General features: G+C 37.0%; 1 protein-coding gene across 4 annotated transcripts in view; it reads right to left on the reverse strand.

Moving 5' to 3' along the window:
* Positions 1–5,457: 5,457 nt before the first annotated feature.
* LOC117400404 (E3 ubiquitin-protein ligase HECW1-like) overlaps positions 5,458–20,684 on the reverse strand; it is a 201,712-nt gene continuing 186,485 nt past the window's right edge. For all 4 annotated transcript variants that reach the window (XM_034000313.3, XM_034000309.3, XM_034000312.3 and 1 more), the window contains 6 exons: positions 17,353–17,451; positions 16,805–16,934; positions 14,447–14,593; positions 13,798–13,912; positions 12,890–13,088; positions 5,458–8,668 (listed from right to left, as the gene is read on the reverse strand). In XM_034000313.3, the coding sequence (XP_033856204.3) occupies positions 8,557–8,668; positions 12,890–13,088; positions 13,798–13,912; positions 14,447–14,593; positions 16,805–16,934; positions 17,353–17,451 (802 nt within the window). In that variant the 3' untranslated portion in view covers positions 5,458–8,556. The remainder of the gene's footprint in view (positions 8,669–12,889; positions 13,089–13,797; positions 13,913–14,446; positions 14,594–16,804; positions 16,935–17,352; positions 17,452–20,684) is intronic.

A 20,684-nucleotide genomic window follows, 5' to 3' on the forward strand; every position in this document is an offset into this window, starting at 1 on the left:
ATTCCTAAACAAGGATTCCGATACCAGCTGGTTATTCCGGAACAGCTGACGGATTCCTTCCTCCACTACTACCATGACAACCCTTTGGGAGGTCACCTGGGCAGGATGAAGACCCTGTTGCGCATGCTGGAGGTTGCATGGTGGCCCTCCATCCGTAAAGATACATGGCACCACATAAAGGAGTGTCAAACCTGCCAGAAGTACAAACCGTCCAACACCAAACCTGCAGGTCAACTCCAGTCCACTACTGTGAAGGAGCCCGGAGAGATGCTGGGTCTGGACCTAATGGGACCTTTCCCAAGAAGTAAAAAAGGTAACACTTACATCCTGGTCATTGTTGATTACTTCACAAAGTGGGTTGAGCTGTTTCCATTGCGGGACAGTAAGACCACCAAAATTGTGAACATTTTGACGCAGGAAATATTCACTCGATGGGGAACACCGCAACACATTCTTTCAGACCGTGGACCTCAGTTCACGAGCCAGCTACTCGCAGAGGTGTGCAAGACCTGGGGAGTAGTACAAAAACTCACCACCAGCTACCACCCACAGACCAACCTGACAGAACGCGTGAACCGCACCTTAAAGACCATGGTTGCATCTTTCGTCGGGAAAAACCATCAGCTGTGGGATCAGTGGCTACCCGAGTTTCGTTTCGCCCTCAACACCGCCAAACATGAAACCACTGGCTTCTCTCCTGCAGTACTAGCGCTCGGAAGGACCATCAGAGGCCCATTGGACCGATTAATCGCTGTTGCTCCTGCTCCATCCACCCATCCCTACCAACTGCTAGATCGCCAGCAGCAGATTGCTGAAGAGGTGAGGGATCACGTTGCCAAAGCTCAGAAACGGCAAGCTCGGAATTACAATGCCCGGAGAGCACACTGTCAGTATGAAGAAGGTGAGTTAGTCTGGATAAGATCTCACCCCTTATCTGATGCCTCCGGAAAGTTTTCCGCAAAAATTGCCCCTAAATGGTTTGGGCCAGCTCTTGTAACCAAGAGACTTGGACCCAACAACTACAAAGTCAAGTGGGGGGAGCCAGATTATTTCAAAGAGGATACTGTCAATATTGTTAATTTAAAACGCTACTATTGCGTTCGTCCCTTGCACCTCCAGTGTGGGGGGGGGGAATATGTAGCAATTCCCATGCTACATAATGTGGGTGTAAGTCTCACCCACCTGTCCCTTTAATTAGGGTCAGTAGCCTGGCCAGGTCAAAACTTCATTTCCCATAGTTCCTTGCAACCACCCTCTATTCATCCTCTCTCCCCATTGGCTCATTCAGATTTCCACCCCTCCAATCTCAGAGCTCCTTAGTAGCCAGCACTTGTATTAAAGCTGGCTAATCAGGCCTGAGGGAGACTCCCTTTCTCAGCGGAATCCATTTAACTACAGCATTTTCTCTACTTAAATTTCAGTGAATCCATTACCATCCTTAGATAATTCCAGTGCATCCGTTTATTTTCTTTTGTCACTGCGCTTTGTCTAAACTGCTCTTTTTGTTTTCACTGTTACTTGTTTAAGTTTAGCTGTTTTTCTAGGTCTGTTTAGTGTTTGTTGTTTTATGTGTGACAGCCTCCATTTTTTCCTGATCCTCCTGATTTTTTCCAAACAACTGTTCACCATTCAACTCAACACTACTGGACAGTCTCAACAATTTCAACGTACTCAATGTTTTCAACTTTCTACAATCACCATCATTTCGGGACACTTTGCTGGACTGCCTTATTTGTGGGTGAGATCATTTCTTTTTCGTTTGGATTGTTTCTACTTTAATTTGATACTTTGTGTCCTGTATTTTTTTGTTATTTTGTTACTTTGTATGGATTTCAATTACCCTGCTTTACTGGACTTGTTGGGCCTACCTGTCATTCTCCCACCATTGCCATAGAGACTGTTAAATGTAATTGTTTCCACAAGACACTGTTTTCATCTGTATCTATTTATTTATCCTTGGTCTTTATCTGTGTGTGTTGTGTTTGTGAGTGTGGGTTTATTGGAGACCCTCCGGACACCATTCATTTCTACTTTGTGATCTGTTTAGCCTTCTGTTTGTCCCTATATCTGTACCATCTTATTTCTTACCTGTTACCTGCAATTATTTGAATTACTTTCTTATCATTATTCATTTCATTCATTTGTTCATTTTTTCATTTGTTGACATTATTGTTCACAATAATAAACTGATTGTTCGTGAAATTGACACCTCTGACGTCCCTGCTTTTGCTGTCTGTCACTCTTGCTGACTTATTTAGCTATAGGAATAGGGCCAGTAGTTTCTCCTTAGGGAGGACAGTGCAACTGCTTCTCAGTTGTGCAGAGTGATCGTTACAACTGGATGCACCTATTATGAAATACTCTTTTCAATTTGTTGTAGAAACAGTTTTTAAATATACCCACATTTGATAAGCACCGTGTCTGACAAGACTAAGTACAGTTTGAAGACATATTTATTCATATATGTAAAAACATTAACAATATAATCCTTCTTGGTTAGCTGGAAGCAGAATACACAAATACAGCAGCTCATAATAAGTCAACTCCCTTTTTTGCATGGCAAGTTATTATAGTTCCAAAGGATCAGGCTTATTGAGTGTAGGTAAACAGTATTTAAAATCAGTTGTCACACCTTTAAGTGCCTGTATGCATACTACAGGATTGAAAGTGACTCGAGGTCTAGTTTAATGATCTTTTTTTAATCCTGCAGGTGTTTTTACAGAGCGGTGGTTTATTGACCCACTTAATAATATTGCATCCTCATAACTGTGTAATAATCACATAGTATTGGATTGTAGCCAAATGCAATCCAAAATGTCTATAAGAGGTTATGCATGTGTGATAAACCATTGGTGCAGATTGGTGCAAAGTTATTGTGTTCACCATGTAGAGTATGACATACATTGAATTAAGGTCTGCAAAAAAAATAAATAAATAATAACAGTATTTGATACCATTTAAATAGACCACTATGAAGTAAATGTTAATGATCTAAATAGAGGCAGATTTTAATACCACCCTGTAACAGGGCGAGGTGCCCTGTACATTGTTTTGTTTATTTATTTTTAGAACAATGTTTTCCCCCTCTGCCCCCCGTGTTATTTTGTATTATTATTATTATTATTATTATTATTATTGAGTTATATATTGAATATGACGGCAAAACGCCGCGGGTTGGGTTATTGTTTTTGTTATTTAGGTATTTAGGACGGCGTATCCGATTTGTTTGTTTTGTTTAGCGTGGATGGATAGCCCCATCCACAGCACTTTAATTAATAAACTCGTGCAGATTGTGGCCGAGGGGTAATAGGATAATTACTAGCCAGTTAAACCCCTCGGCCACGGTATATAAGCCTGCAGCTCTCTGCGCTCGTGGTGGGTGTATTATTAGGAGTGAGAGTAGAGCGCAAGGAGCGAGAAAAACATAAATTAAAAAGATACAGGACCAGTGAAGGCTACAGCCCAGCCTGACCTGTATTACTTATTATACTTTGTGTTCGTGATTATTTTTGTTTACTGTTTTATTTTCGCTCTGTGAGCAAGTGTTTTTGTTCAGACTTTTATTTATTTTTGTTATTTATTAATAAAAACGGCGGCCAGCCGCATCTTTCTTATTTTAACTGCAGTCCCTGGTGTCAGTATTTTTCCCTTCCTGCTTCTGTCGTGACGTCAAACCACCCAGCCACCCTGCCACACCCCCCCTTTAAACTCAATGACACAGGGGTGATTTATTGTTCCCCCTTGCTAATATTTCCAGTAATACAATAAAAAGAACTGCAGTATTAATTTCCACTGTTGTTTAGATAATGTGAACGAAAGGGCAACCACTACAAAACCCCAGCTGGTATCTTGACGCAGCAAAGCTACCAAGGAGGGCATGAAACTGTGGAGGTTCAGGGACATTCAGGACCCTATAAGGGAGCAGGAAAGAATCAATTCTGTTTATTAATTAAAATGTAGTGGGTAATCTAGCTCACAGTCTTGTTCCATCAGGTTTGTAATGTAATCAACAGTATTAGTTAAGACATTGCATACGTTTACAACTTGCTGAAGTTTCTGGAAATAAAGAAAAAAGATAAAGTGTAAGATTGCTGGTTTATTAAGGCTGCAATTGCTATCATTGGTTTGCAGTGAAAAAAATAACAACCCCAGAGCCAGGTTAAAAATAGAGAGGTTTGTGTTGTGTTGATCTGCCCTACGAAGATGAGTCAGTTGGTTACAATCTACCTGTAACCTAGCAACCCCCGTTCTTATGATTCATGGAGAAGTGGAAAGAAACACAGCTCCCAATTCATGTAATAAACATTGATGTTTCTATCAGCACAGGAAGACAAAAAGAGGAAGTATCTGAAAATCAATATACTTTAAATAAAAAGGCTACAAGTCAAGTAAAATGGTCTAGCAGTTAATTTGCCAAATATGAAATCCAACACAAATAATTCATATTTTATAAAAGAGAGAAATGTAAGTATCCAAATAAGACACTACGGGCTATACAGACGACTGACTATAGGCAGTATAGATTTTGTCATCAGAGGGGCAGGTGCTTAACAGTGCTGCTTATCTATAAGGATTATGAGATGGTACAGAAAATCATTAATGTATTATCTGTCTCAATATTGGGATCACAGGTGTTTTTGTGCTCTGCTCTGAGATTGAGACTGAATTGATGACTTCATAGTTTTGGACGAAAACCTGGATTTAAGATTATCATTTGCATGCATTGAAGCTGTGACTAAATTGTGATCAGAATACATAATTGTAATGTTTCTACTTAACATGGCAAAAGGTGATTTGTTACAGCTAAAAGGTTTTATACTGACAGAAAGAAATCTATCAATTTTATCACTTTTTTAAATTCTGTTAATTCAGAACCGATTTCCAAGTTGTTATTGACTCACGCAATTCTATTTGTGAAGGGTAGTTGCAGAAATAATTTTAAAATACATTAACCTACTGTGCTTATAAGTTCGCCTATTTTCACTGATTCCCTTGAGTATCAGTAATGTATTGAGCTTCAGCTTCTGCTTGCACTGCAGAAAGACACAGATGTTATCTGACAACTGAAAGGCATCCCATCTATAATGCTTTATTAACACTCTATAACATAGTTATTAAGCATCTATTATATATTTATACAACATTTATAAAACATTAATAAGCAGCACCTTAATATAAAGTGTTACCGAAGTACTCAATACATCCCTATTGAGAAATGTTGATATCTGAATACTTCATTTACTTACTGGTACTATTTAAGCCAATTACTTACAACAGAAATTAAGATACTATGTACTTATACTGATGGCTTAAATACATTGTAGGTTCATTGTGTATATTATGGGGTAAATGCCTAACTTTGAACAGTGTTCAGGTGGTACATGTTTTCAGTCACAAGAATTTCAGGAGAAAACCTCAAAAAAAAACGTTTTGTAATAAATACTACCAACACACCAGTGCATAACAAAGTGATAGTTTATTGACATTCCTCTACAGTGATATGATTAAATAGAAAGCACAGCCTGAGAATTAAGTGACCTGTTATTAAAACAAAGCAAATCAGCCATTACATGAGTTCACCCTTGTTAAGAGACCAGCGGGAGTAATCTCATAAAAAAATCAAATGTGTAAATCTGCAAGTCAATTTAAATATGTTGTTTAACACTGAACCTGAAGCTCATTTTGCGCCCAGTTCTTCTGAAAACAGTACTTTATCTAGACATGGTTTACACACAATGCAGGTGAAAAGGGGATGGGAAAAGGACCAGCATCCTCCTGTTGGGATATCTTCTAAACACAACTTCAATAAAAAAATTTAAAAAACACTTCTACATTACATTCTACAACAGCTCTGCAGGAACTTGATTGAACTTGATTAATATTCTTCCTGTTATTTACATGTGGGAATTGTGTGTGAAAGGATAATATCAGTAGAAAACAAACACATGAACAGAACAGATAAATGAATAACTAAATAAATAAATACAACAAAAACTCGATGTCAACGAGTTTGGGTGGATATTTTATATTCAGTTTGGATGTTTTTGTTTTTTTACATTATATTGGAACTATTCGGACACCTTCTTGTCATTGTGTTACGTGGCTCCAAGATGCCATATCCCAGATTCCCATATGCCCTCATTTTCAATGCCACAAACGAGCAGATATGGCAATGGATTCATTAAATATCTGTGCATAATCTATATTCTTGGTTCATAAACGTTTGCGTTTACAGATTTATAAACTGTCAAATAGCCAAACAACTGTAGCTAGTGTTAGAAGGATTTTTTTTTTCTGAAGTCATTTTCTTCTGACTTTTCTTGACATTTCACCTCTGAATGCAGATGAAAGCTTTTTTTGCAGAACAACATACTTTTTAACATTGTAGGGTAAACCAACATAGAATTAATGATAACCCCAACATTAAATTATTCAGTTTTTTTTCCTATAGAATGTCAATTTCTTTGTTACATAATTTACAAAACAATTATTCCAATTACAGTATTCAGAAAACACAATACAGTTTTCACCTAGGCCCGGACACCAGCCAGCCTCTAGTCTGTCTGGCATCACCACATGGAATACAAGAATGGCCTGCTGAGGGTACTAAAGTTAAATAAAACTGAACAGGTTGAAATCTAAAAATAGCTGCTGTACACTAAAGGGAGATAAAAAAAAAATCAAAACCCCAAAAACTATTATTCTTTGTTTGCTATTTTCATTCATGAGTAATAGATAGTGTTTTGTTTTTTCTTAATTAAGGATACATTAACATTTGGTAATGTTTTAACTGATTTTAAAGTTGTTTATTTTTTAAAACCGATAATGGATTTTAGTTATTTTGTTTTTAAAGAGGAAAACTGATTATTTGTGGTGGAAACACTCTACTGCCAAAAAGTTTGAACATCAGAAATCAAACTTGACACTTCCTATGTAAGTCCCACGTGTGTTCAGTAAGGTTTAAGAGGTCAATTTCCTCAAGTTGCATTTCCCTGGCTAGAGAAGCATTTCTTTTTTTGCATTCCCTGGTCTGTGGAGGCATAAGAGGTCATTTGGCCAACTTTATAAGGACTAATGAAATTGTATTAATAGTGAAAGACCTGCTCCTGCTTTCTCCCCAGATCTATTCAATCATTCTGAAGAACACATCAATCTCCCTCTTGAACCCATTTATCTTTGCTTCAATGGCCTTCTGTAGACTTAAGACAGCATTATTCAATTGGAGATTCCCTTACAACTAAATTGTCTTCTTTGAGCAAACTTTAGCCCTTTTAAGCTGCATTATGTACAGTAATTGGGCCTCCATCTTTTTACCTTACAGTGTAGCCAGTCCTAGAAAGCTGTACATTAGGCTGATGTAAATGGTGGCACACCGAAGTGCAAGGTGTCCTTCTGATATATTTGCTTTTATATCGTAGTACACAATTATATCTGCCACCTTTTCAATTGATTATTAACTAATTTGGGATATGTTACTAAAAAGAAAATTAGGCTTGCTCAACCCATCTTTTTATTTCAGCAGGATCTCTAGTCCTTTAACTGTTAAACTCTGTAGCCACTACGAAGGTATGAACTCAGAACCCATCACTAAAAATTAAAATTAAAATCTACAGCCCTGGCTGTAATAAATAATAAAAAATGGCTTCTGATATTTAATAAGAATTTTCAGTCATTTGCAGGAAAAGGAAGTAAATACATAAATAAATAAATAAAATAAATCCTAATAACCAAATTGTAACATTATTATCAGACATACACATTTGTCCATAATGTTTGACAATGAGATGGATTTGTAGAGCTTGTGCTTCTACTGCAACAAACATAAAGATGTCTTCTGGACTGCTGAAGCGCAAGCTACAGGCCACTTCATTGCATGGTAGAAAGGGTACATATACTCTCATGAGTAACATGATCTCTTGGTGTTTTACTTCCACAGAAGGTTTTGGCTGACGTGACTGAAAGGTGTGTAAAGCAATAGTTTTTTTAAAACAAAAAAAAACTTCCATAAAAGAAATCAGACATTTCTTAAATGTAATGTACAAAATAATTCCACAGTATTTTTTTTTTCTGCAGTCAATCTGCAAAACATTCTTCCATAGTCTTCAGAAGTAAGTGTGGTGCAACAATGGGTTGGTCAGGGATGGGCAATGGTGGACAGTGTGGGGTGTTTGAATGGTGGGTCACGTTGAGAGGCAGAACACAATGGTTTTCATGTCAATGCTTGCATTGTTCTGGTGTAATGAAGGGGACGGTGAAGGACAGCTATGTTTGCTTTGCAGTAAAACCTGTGTGGTTGTATCGATGGTGGTTACCTCAAAGCTTTGAGAAGGCTGGAGACAGTTATTTCCTATTGCATATACAACTTTAAAGTTGGTTTTTGCAAGCCCCCAGGGCGGATACATTATATCAGGTGATTAATACATGCATATCCTTGTATATATTTACATATTTATTTAGAAAATAAAAAATAAAAGAGACGATATTGTCTTCTTAAAATGAAATAATATGAAAAGGGTAATGTCAGCAACCATTGAATTGGACATCAGTCTCTGGTCTTCACTCCAGCCCAAACGTGCTGGTTTCCTCCACAGCAATCAGCAGCTTCTCATACAGCATTGTGTAGGATGGATAGGGAGGGAGATCAAGGCGGTTGAAACACGTGTGTGCCCTGGAATAGACAATGTTATAAGTTAGATGTAGGCGCTGACTTGTAGGCATTAATAATAATAATAATAATAATAATAATAATAATAATAATAATAATATTATATCTTTATATGTGTCGCAAGGCTGCCTCTTATCATTTTAAAAGGGCATTGTGCTTGTGGATTATTTGTAGGTAAGGGCTGCTAAACCAAAGAGACAGTACTTTCAAAACAATAAAAGTTACTCTGTGACTTGTATAAAGGTATTTAAGGTCATGTTGCAACAAAAGAACACAGTATCTGAAGAAAAGGTTTACAAAGCCAATAAACATGTTCAAAATTGAATCAAATACTTTTTTTTTCTAACTGCAAATTATCTACAGCTTGCCTTTTGGTTTAATGGGCAGGATTTTCAAAGAACAGTGCTAGTGTATCGAACTCGTGGTATAGTAACAAGAGATTTAATAGCAAGTGATTTTCAAACGAAATGTGTTAATTAAATCAATCTGTTAATGCTTCGAAACTGAGTCGATGAGGTCGTTAATGAACGCATTTCTCGTTAAAAAGCTTAATCGTCGCAGGTCACCTACATCACTTCCTGTCTCGACTAGATAAGAGGAACTCATTAATCAAAATGCATGTTAACGAGATCATGAAAAATGAATGGAAGCATAATTCACTGTTATGGAAACCACTAGCGTAAAAGGGAGGCAGCTCTCCCACCAGCCAAATGGAAATAAAAATAATGGGAATATCTACGTTGTGTATAATTTGTAAACTTAATTTAAAATGGTGCATTTTGTCCTCCAGAATGTGCATTTGCAAGAAGCACTGTTTGTTAAGATATTAACATTATTTCGTAAATCAACATAATTTTGGAAATCATTAGGATGATTATTTAATAATGAAATAGGCATAATGACCGCTTGAAAATGCCAAAATCAATGCTACATACCGATTTCTTAACTAACACTTGGGTTTACGACCTTTTGAAAATCCTGCCCAATATATTTAGGATACATGTATCCTTAACTGTATACATGTCCTTAACTGAAGAGGCTAGTATTTCTAACTCAAAGTTTTCTGTTTACATTTTTTTCTTATTGGCATTTATGTTACCAGTACAATAAGGGATTGTTTTAATTTTAAAAACAAGACAACAGTCTTATTAGATCAGTAGTTGGTACCGACAGGATCGAATCAGTGAACAGTGCAAGATCTGGATGAATCCCTAGTGATTTCCTCCTATTAAATCAGCTAAAGGACCATCTTGATTATCTTTTCACTGCTATACTGTGCTTAAAGTTCTGAGAACTAAAAACATTGCTAGTGCATTATCTGGCCATGGAGAAAAGGAGGCAACAATACATTTCAAAGTATATAAATTGCACAAGTGAAATGAAAACACAGTGGCTACCCGTAATACTTTGTTTTTTGTTTTTATTTATAATTAATTAAAACAAGAGCAATTATTAGGGAGTCCAACTTTAACTTAGCCAGTGCTTTTTAAAATGTGTCTATAAAGCAGAGAAAGCAAAACAAATAATGCCTTGGGTCACTGGACTGGACCAAGCCTTGCTATGGGTTAGCAATGCTTTAATGACAGCTTCTTCTGCTCAACCCTCCAATTCGCCAGTTCTCAGTAGAAAACAACACATGGAGGTAATTAAACCTACAGCATTCCTTCCGGCTTTGCAGGGTTATTAACTCTGGAGAGTATAGAGTTCTCATGTACCGGAAATAAAAACAAATGTGTATCTGAATGGTTTAAATGGGCCTGTGTAATTTTTCTTCTACTTGACTACTTGAAAACAATATTGACCACAGAAGGACATGGATGAAACTTTGCAAAACTTCTGAGACTGACATAATAATTTGTGTATGATAAACAAACATGCCAAAGATTTCCATTAAACGAGAGTAGATGTTAGAACTTCATGCTGATTTGAAATCGGCTCTCGCCGAGATAAGCACCAAGTAAGACTTTAGCTTTACAGTAAAGTAATGTGATCCATCTGTGTCTCCATCCATTTGCGTTTCCTTCCATATGATGATGTAGATATCCTTCTGCCTGGTGTTGATGGCTGAAGTGTAATGCTGGCTCCAGGGATCAGCTTATTTTGCCTCCCTACCGCATCAGTACACACAACGGCTGCAATGCTAGCTCCGGGGATCAACCACTGTGATGTCTCCCCAGTGCATCAGCATGACAACTGTCTGGATTTAGTTAAGTAGGGTACATCTCTGGGGTCTTCAAGTGGGCACCTTCCATCCTCAGTATTTCGTCGACTAGCCCACGACACCTAAAGAGGGCTCGACGGTGATTCTGGCGTCCCAGCATCACCCCCTCTGTCTCCCACTCAACTCAGCCCAGCTTACTTACCCGTACATCAGCGTTTCTTTTTTTCTTTTGTGCTTGAGATCCCCAAGCAGAATCTTTCCGTCCCAAAATAGTAGGCATTACGATGATAACACTAGTGTTGTTTAGTCTGTTTTAAGAAAACTGTTATTTTATTTAACAGACCTACTCAACATTAAACTATACATAGGTTTCATAAAATAATAAATACAACTGTATCATGAATAAATAAATTGCATGCATTATTACCAAAGGGGTAGTATTTTAGGCTCAATATGCTATTTGCTTTCAGGATGGCACCAATTGCCAAGGTATACTGTAAAGCGGATCAAGAAACATAGGTTAGACAAAACACCTGCTTTGGGCAGCCAGGATGGCACATATTTGATGTGATGAGTCTGCACAGAGTCTAAATTATTATGGAGGTGCTGTGTATACAGTAAGTCCATTCTTCAATGATTAGCAATTCCAATTCCTTCAGGGAAATCGGAGTGGTAATGAACAGAGATTATCATCTGTTATAAATTAATATGCGGTGTGTAGGGTGTCTGTTATTGGTATGTGGAGTTCAAGGGAAGCTGAATAGTTATGGCAGCTCAAACTGTGCAAAACGATTTTTGCTATATTTACACTTAACAAATGACATATTATTTTCTTATAAATCACAAAAACAAAGACTGTACTAAACAGCTGCTTTAAAAAAAAAAAAGGGAGATGGTATTTTTTAACTTTAAAATTGTGCCTTCTATACATGGGAAGACATCTGTGGTCCACTATGAAAGGCGCTATATAAAAATAAAGACATTATTATTATTATTATTATTATTATTATTATTATTATTATTATTATCTGTACTCAAGATAAGATGTACTGAAATCCTTAATGGTGATCAGTTAGTTTCATATGTGATTTATAATTTCGAGAAAGTTTCTTGGGGAGTATCAGTATTTTGTACATTATTTGATACCATAAAGATTCTATCAAATACTGTCAGGTGTACTGCGAGGCTGAAAGGGGATAATTTTATGTCCAGCAAATCCCACAGATATGCAAAGAGAATTAGGGCCACGGACTGACTAAACCAGAATCTTTGGTGCTTTAAGGACAATTTTAGACTTTTTTGTGTGCGTAAAGTGTTATTCAACTTTTACGTTACCAAAGCAGTATGTTAACCTTCTGTTTTGGTTTTCCATAATGATGATATTGTTGAATAGCTGTGGTTTCATAATGCAATCCCTATTTTCAGTTGTGCATTTTTTTCCAGCATTCTAGCTAATCTTATTCCTTAGCTGGAAACACATGATGTGTCATCATAAACACGAAAAACAAAGTTCCTGTTCAAATTCTAAAAACATGAAGTCTCCACACATGTTTATATATTAACCTGTAGAATCACACAGCACTGCTCCAAGCATTTATTGTAGCCATGTGATGCCACAGGGTAGCGAAGCATTGAAAGTTTTCCCATTAGGACAAAAAAGGATTTCCTTGTAGAAAACTCCAACCACATGTAAAAAACGAAAAGTCCTATTAGTGTTTTCTTCTACTTATAAATGTAGTCTTGGCATAATGTATAGTGCCTATTTTGCTTCCTGGAATTTAACCTTACGAGTGACATATGTCTTTTAATATATATATATATATATTATTTGAAAGAAAAACTGTAGCTCCTGGAGAACCGGCATTCCATTTCAGACACAGAATTGTAAACTGCACATCAACGACAATAACTTTAAGTATAGTGTAATAAAAGTTTACTGTCCTCTCTGTTGGACTATCTCCCCAGATTACTACCCCATGGTAGTTTTTTGCATGACAGTTATTTATTTATTCAATATATATTTTTATGCAGGGTTTTCTCTGTTGAGATTGATGGCAGAGTACCTGGGAAGAGAAGTAATTTTGCCCCACTTCTCTATGCAGAATCTCCTGAGTCCATTACTTCCTCTGAGGGCGGCAAACCCCTCGTAGGGTACACTGGAGGTGCCGGTGACAAACTGCAGCAGCCGCAGCCTCTGCTCGTTGTTAAAACGCTCCACCGTTCCCCAGAACCACCGGATTACAATGTGACCATCATGGTAACCTAAAAAAAGGGTATACGATATGTATGGCAAATTCTCAGTTTAAGGGGGGTACAATATAAAACACACACGTTTCAGTTTTGATACAACTAGCTGTTCCGTAAAAGTTTAAAACATACATCAGACACCAGCGATTACATTCCTGAATCAGGTTGATTTGTTGATTCATTATTACCCCAACAGTTCATTTTAGAATATTATCTTTTTTAGTAATGTATATTGGTTAATAACTGTGGATCAAAGATAAGCCATAAAAAAGCTATTTTTATTTTCTTCATTATGTAAAGGTCTCTAGTATTTATTTGCAATTTTGACAGAATCAATTGTTTTCTGAGTATAAACAGAAAGTACAGTAACAGTTTAGTTTAATGCAGTTAGTATTCACATCTACAAAAGGGTAACCTTTTCTATAATATCTAATCTATGAATACTCTTTAAAACTATATGTTTCTATAATAAGGATTCCAAGATTCCACTCACAATGTGACTACATTTATGAAACCTTATACACCCAGTTAATGCTAAGACAGCGACATACACAATGAAAGAATAGAAAAGGAATGTTAATGCATAACAAAACTCAAATACAAAATCATCATATTATACCATAGATGTTTACCATTGTTAACATTCATATGGGAAGCAGTAATTCAATACATTATTCTCCATGTAATATTTAGTGCGCCTAATCACTCTGTTAGAGATACTCACCTCCCCGGTACTCAGTGTTATTTCGCCAGTCATTCAAATCAATCTCAGCAGTGCCGGCTATAACGAGCTCCAGTTCCCTGGCATCAAAAACCGACACTAGCCTTGAATCCACAACCTGCAGCAAAAACAAGCTATGATTTGTCACCTGGACCTCAGTATATGTCTTAAAAGCTGTTTATTTATTGGAAGGCAGTGATTAAGAGACGACCTGTGTTAATGCTGGACTGAGTGAATAAAACTAACTTGTATTTAGTGGAAAGCAAAGTAGATCATCTCTCCCCAAACTAAAAACATATAACCAGATCAAGGAAGATGAGGGAATGCAACCGTGGCTCATGGCTAAATTCTAGGCCTAAAAAACAAAATTGTTTAAATTCTGATATTCCCTCAATTTTACAATGGTGTATTTGTCTGGATATGTCAATGTTATGTAGATATACCTGGACATACTTGAAGTTTACATTCTATACTCACATACTTCTAAATTGGTAAAGGAAGAATAAGTCCTCAGTTGGAAAGTCCTGAAATGCTTTTTTTCACAAACTGATTATTTTTGTCTTACCTTTCCACAACCATCACATTTCAGGTAAAACTAAAATGAATCAGAATGTAGGTAATGTGTGTATCTATCATCATTTGCATTGCCTACCTCATAGAAGCCTCTAACCAAAGCTTCTGTCTGCTGAACCACTCCTCGTTCCACTCGCCATTTCCCCATTCGCTCGATGTACTCCTTTTTGTTTTTCTCTGACACTTGCAGATTGGCACCACCAGACTTTAACTCCCTTTCTGTAACCTGTCCAAAACATATTGCAATACAGCAAAAGTCAGAAGCCCCAAGTTATCTTAGTTATCTTAATGATAATTGCAACTCTTTCTCTGTGGGGTCAACTTTTTGTATTTAAAATTCAACTCACAAAGAATAAATACAATACAAACATACACATATACAGTATGTTAAACACAAACACCCACAAACATACATATAACTAGGCCCTCTGTTTTTCGGTTTTTATTAATTTCATTTTTCGGTGCTTATTTTGAGCTATTTTCGAGTTATATGTAAAATTGTTTTTTTTCAGGGCTTTCGCTTTTTATTTACTGTATGAAATGATTGTTTTCGGTTACTTTCGTTTTTTTCTGTCACAATATATATAGTAACTCGACAGTACTTGCACACTTCAATTGTACCTTCCTTCCTTTGCTGTCTTCCACAACGAAATCCGTATGGTCACATTCTTCTGGGTTTTCTGTGTGTTTAGGCTTTTTTTTACATTTCACCACAATTTGCAATTCTCTTTTGAATTATTATTATTATTATTATTATTATTATTATTATTATTTGTTTATTTAGCAGACACCTTTATCCAAGGTGACTTACAGAGACTAGGATGTGTGAACTATGCATCAGCTGCAGAGTCACTGACAATTACGTCTCACCAAAAAGACCGAACACAAGGAGGTTAAGTGACTTGCTCAGGGTCACACAATGAGTCAGTGACTGAGGTGAGATTTGAACCGGGGACCTCCTGGTTACCAGCCCTTTTCTTTAACCACTGGACCACACAGCCTCCTTCCACAAGCATGTAAATAGTACCTATATACTGTAATATAGCTTTAAATCTCGCGACCAAGAACATTTTGTTTTAAATCTCGCAAGCGTGTTACAATCCTCCAATAGAAATGTAGTAATTTGCTGCCACCCAGTAGTTGGGGTGGGTTTACAGTATTCAGAACAAATTAATGCGAGATACAAGTCAGGAAGGTGGGGCATTGCCCAACTACATTGTTAAATATTTTTCCACTGGGAAAGGGGTGAAGTCAATATGAATTGAGTAACCATTTCCAGTGCTTATTGGATATACACCAATTTAATTTATTTTGTATGGGGGGTGTTTTATGTTTTTTATGTTAAAACTGAAAATCAGAAGCCCTACATATAAATGTTGAAGTCAACCAATATTTAATGTTTTTTTTTCTATTTTTTTTTTTTTATCAAACTAAAGATGAATTTGCAATGTTTAATATTAATTTGGTAGATGTTTTTAGCACCAGACAAACAGTAAAAAAAAAGAGTTGCAATATGTTGATATATTCAGTCAGTTTGGGTAAGGCTTTTCCACACCATAGATGTTTATTCAAAATAAGAGCTATCAGTATGATGGACAGTATGTACAGAATAGTATAGAGTAAGGTTTAGCAACTAAATATTTAATCACAATTTGAAAGGCAATGCAAGTGTGACATACAGATGGATAGATGCCTGAACAGACAGACTCCCTACATCCCCAGAATCTTATAATCTAAATAACTTATGCTAAATAATGTTAATACAAAGTTTCATAACAACTGGATAAGTGGTTCTTCAGATATATAGAAAAACATGAAGCAGAGGGCTCCCGAGTGACGCATTCAGTAGCCTGGATGTCGCGAGTTCGAATCCAGGCTATTCCACAGCCGACCGTGGAATGGAGCTCCCAGGGGGCGGCGCTCAATTGGCCGAGCATCGCCCAGGGGGAGGGAGGGCTAGGTCGGCCAGGGTGTCCTTGGCTCACCGTGCACCAGCGACCCCTGTAGTCTGGCCGGGCGCCTGCGGGCTTGCTTGTAAGCTGCACAGAGCTGCGTTGTCCTCCGACGCTGTAGCTCTGAGGCGGCTGCACGGTGAGTCTGCAGAGTGTAAAGAAGTGGGCGGCTGACAGCACATGCTTCGGAGGACAGCGTGTGTTCATCTTGACCCCTCCTGAGTCAGCGCAGGGGTGGTAGCGGTAAGCTGAGCCTAAAAATAATTGGGCATTTCAAATTGGGGAGAAAATAATAAAAACTAATTGGCAATGACTAAATTAAAAAAAAAAAAAGAAAGAAAAACATGAAGCGTAACATACATACAACGGCCGACACTATCTCAGGGCTGAGACTAAATCTATGTACAGTACTATGTCAGTCAAGTAAGCGGCAGCTTTGTGAGCCTCCTTGTATACAATAGCTGTTGTAAAAATGTTCAATATACCTGTCCAAACACCTCCTCATTTACAGTAAAGGTTAGGTCCAGGATGTCAGTGATGTCATTGTCCTTCATCCACTGTAAACTCTGATGGAACTCCTCATCCAGGTACTCTAGATCACTCAGGTCACACGGTCTGCAATACAGAAGACAGAGCTCTGTGAAACATAATGGCGTCAAGGCTCTATTATGAAAGGTTTTTTTCTACATCAGATGAATGGTGGTAACAAAATCCCCTGCTTTGGTTGCCTGTTTTATTTTCCAACAAAACACACAGCCATTTTTATTATATAAAGTACATCCCATGTAAACTTAAAAAGCCTGCCACCAGTCATACTATATTACATTGTTATCTTATTGGATCTCTGAACCTTGAAGGTGGGTCTAGTCAGTGATGTGAATTGCTCTGAGGAGGTTAGTTTCCCTGGAAAACAAGGCCCAACATAGTTTTAATGGGAATGTGTCCTTGCTCTGGGATATTACAAGTAATTTAATTTTGGTCTAGCTCATTTCTTACCAGATAGGTTTTCAGACCATCCCAAACAAATACTTACAGCCTCAGCAGAGCCTTGTAGAAAGGTCTTGTGAAGAAAGCATCCAGCAGGTACTGGTGAATCAGCGCCAGGCCAAGGATACGGCCACTGAACCTGAACCTTTGGATCAGAGCAGAGGAAAGGAGTTCGCTTTAGACAGTCATCTCACACTTAACAAAACAAACAGCGTGGCATCATTTTCCACAAGACTGTTTTCCCTGGTCCATTTAAAGGAGATCCACTTGAAATAAATTACATCTATTATGTATTTATGTATTTAATTTTTAATTTTGGCACAAATTATCCTCCATAACTGCATACACGGCAAATTAATTAAAAAAAAAAATATATATATATATATATATATATATATTTTAAATATGCTATACGTGTATTTTATTATTGTAGAATTGTATTCCTAGCTTAAATACGTTATTGTAATCGTGGACATTAACATTCGCTTATCCACATACACACTGTATTGCATACCTATAGACTACATATAATTAATTGGATGAAATGCAGGAATCAGAATGCATCATATACACTATCTGTCTGACGTTATGGTCGAACCTTATCATCATGTGACACTACTATCAAATTTGATTGGCTGGTATTGAAAACGTTGCCCTCGTGTTGCCTGAAAATTAGAACATCGTCCTAAGTGGGAGATGTCACAGGGGTTTTGCCTAGGGTGGTCACACGAGGCGACAAGCCGGCAACATCTGTCGCCCCCTTGTTGCCATCGACACATGTCGCCCGGCCTTTAAACATTACTGAAGACTGTCTCTCTTCACTTGTGCTTCAGAATTGCCGTGTCAATATGACCAGTGTCACTAGTTACTCAGTCTTGCTTAGACACTGGAGAGACAACTACTGCCACTTGAGAAACCTACATGCCGTTGACAGGTGGCTAACATACCAACAGCATAACATCCAGTGGTATAACAAGATATTATATTCAAAGCCAAGGGGACTAGTCTACATGTTGCTAGAAAATGTAGAATGAAATCTGTTGCTTCTATACTGTTGCTTCAAATTTCAGCGGACACTATTCTGCAGTATGTAGAAATTGTAGCTAAAATGTTGATGGACAACCCAGAGAAAACAATACATAGATGACATTTCCTATCAACAAGTTTATTAGTGTTTTAGTGTCCACATAATTTTCACCGGCATTTTTTTCTCAATATAATACAATAAAGTTTCTTCTTAAATATGTATATATAGGATTGTACTAGTAAAATTTACCCTCATCATTTTTGTTATGAATTTGTTTTTGTTTTTTGGCTTGACTATTTTTCTGTTTTAATTTGAGTAAATAAACATTTATCATACACATAGGAGGGGTCATACGCAAAAAACACTCATCATCATATAATAGTCGTATCCCCCCTACTCAATACGACATGACCATCATGACAGTAAAAATAGACATAATGAAGCGTTCTTACCTTTGTATAAGTTAGTGATCAGCAGATGTGTCAGCCGCACGAAGAGCACAGCGTGTGGTTTTCACTAACTCTACTGTGCAGAATAAATCATTTTTTTCTATGGCAAATATCGGGACGTTCTTCCTAAGAATGGCCCGATATTTGCCATAGGTACGCGGGGTATTTGCTAGGAAATCGGGACTGTCCCGACCATATAGGGACTGTTGGCATGTATGTATTATGCCTGGTGAGGATCGTTTTTTCTTCTACAAATCAGATATCAGATAACTGTGTAACAATATTTGAAAGTTGCGTCTGCTGAACTACAATGTTAAAACTCACTTTATCCATTACTATTAAGTTGTATCAAATGAAAGCCTTTATTTGAGAGAAAATGATACTGTAAACACAACTTGAGAACTTAAACGTAACACACCGTTAACACACCTCTGCAGTTTAACATGAACACTCTAATGCTTCAGCATCGGTACCAAACCGGCTTTTTTTGTAATTTCTAATATTAGACTATAATGCCAACACAACATTGTGTTTAAATTGTTTTTTTCAAGGAATATAGTATAAATAATTTTGTCGACTTAACGCCGCTCCACTACATCTCGTGGCATTTACTGACAAATTGGTCATTAACTACCAGGAATGGACCGCTTAGACTTATTTACTCGCCTATACCACCTACAAAATCACCATGAAAAAAATCGATAAGGAGAGTCTCTCTCACAGTATCCCACACCGGCTTCACATTCATTTTCTCCACCATTTTTCTTCGTTTTTTTTGTTGTTTTTTTTGCCAGCAAAGAAGCTAGTCAGTCACATGACTTTTTACGTCACTTTCAATGGCTGATTTATTCTATGATGTAATGTTGCTTCTACAAAATCAATAGTCCTTTGATACAGTTGCTTGCAACAACGTTACTTTCTACAAAAAAAGTATACCTTTCTACATTTTTCTAGCAACATGTAGACTAGTGTCCCCTCGGCTCAAGAGACATTTTATCTTTTGTTTTTCTTAAGATATCTGCTTTAATCCAAAAGATAAAAAAAGGAACAAATTCTGAAAACCTGACACAGTCTTAGCAGAAAAAGAGGCAATATGGTCTTATACTTGTGATTAATAGTCAGGGGAGCCTCATAAGTGGATTTTTGTAAAATTAACTTTGATGAACTAGATTAACTTTGGTAAACTACAGGTAACAGAATTGTATTGGGTCATCCCATATTAATGAAATCTATTTATTTGAAACAACCTCTAGGATTAGAGCTTGGCTGTACAAAAGCATACTATAAGCACCCACCGGCCGGCAATGGAAACGAGGCAGAAGTGTCACAGAAATGTAACTGTATGTTATTTACAAGTTATATTAGAGGTGTAATACTCTTCTATGTAGTATATTATTGTGTTTTTGATAGGGTAGTATACAAGCGCTGTGCTTAATACATCATTCAGGTGTGTGTTATATTATAAAAATGATGGTACTCAGTCAGTGTCAAGAGAAACAGTTAGGCGTCTAACAAATTCCTAAATCATGTGTCAGACACCTACAAATGTAACTGCTTAACAGAAAGACTATATTTTGTCCCATGAGTAGGCTTTTGTGTCAGTTTCTAAAAAATGCCATTGACTTCTGTTGGCTACACATGAGCAAAGTTAAATTTACTGTGTGAAAATGGTCTTTGACAGCAGCTGTCCATTAAAGGACTGTACAATTCATTTGTTTTCTTTCCTTAGTCTGCTAATTAATGTCTTGAAATAATGTTATGTATGGGGCCACAATAACATTGTTTTGAATCAAGTTTGAGTTCGGTTGTGTTGTCATGGTTGACATTGTATTGTCAGAAAATAACTTGTATTTTGGTCTTTTTCTGAACATGCATAAACTATGCAGTCTTTTTTTTTTTTTA

This window comes from Acipenser ruthenus, chromosome 4 (genome assembly GCF_902713425.1).
Source record: "Acipenser ruthenus chromosome 4, fAciRut3.2 maternal haplotype, whole genome shotgun sequence".
In the NCBI taxonomy this organism is placed as follows: domain Eukaryota; kingdom Metazoa; phylum Chordata; class Actinopteri; order Acipenseriformes; family Acipenseridae; genus Acipenser; species Acipenser ruthenus.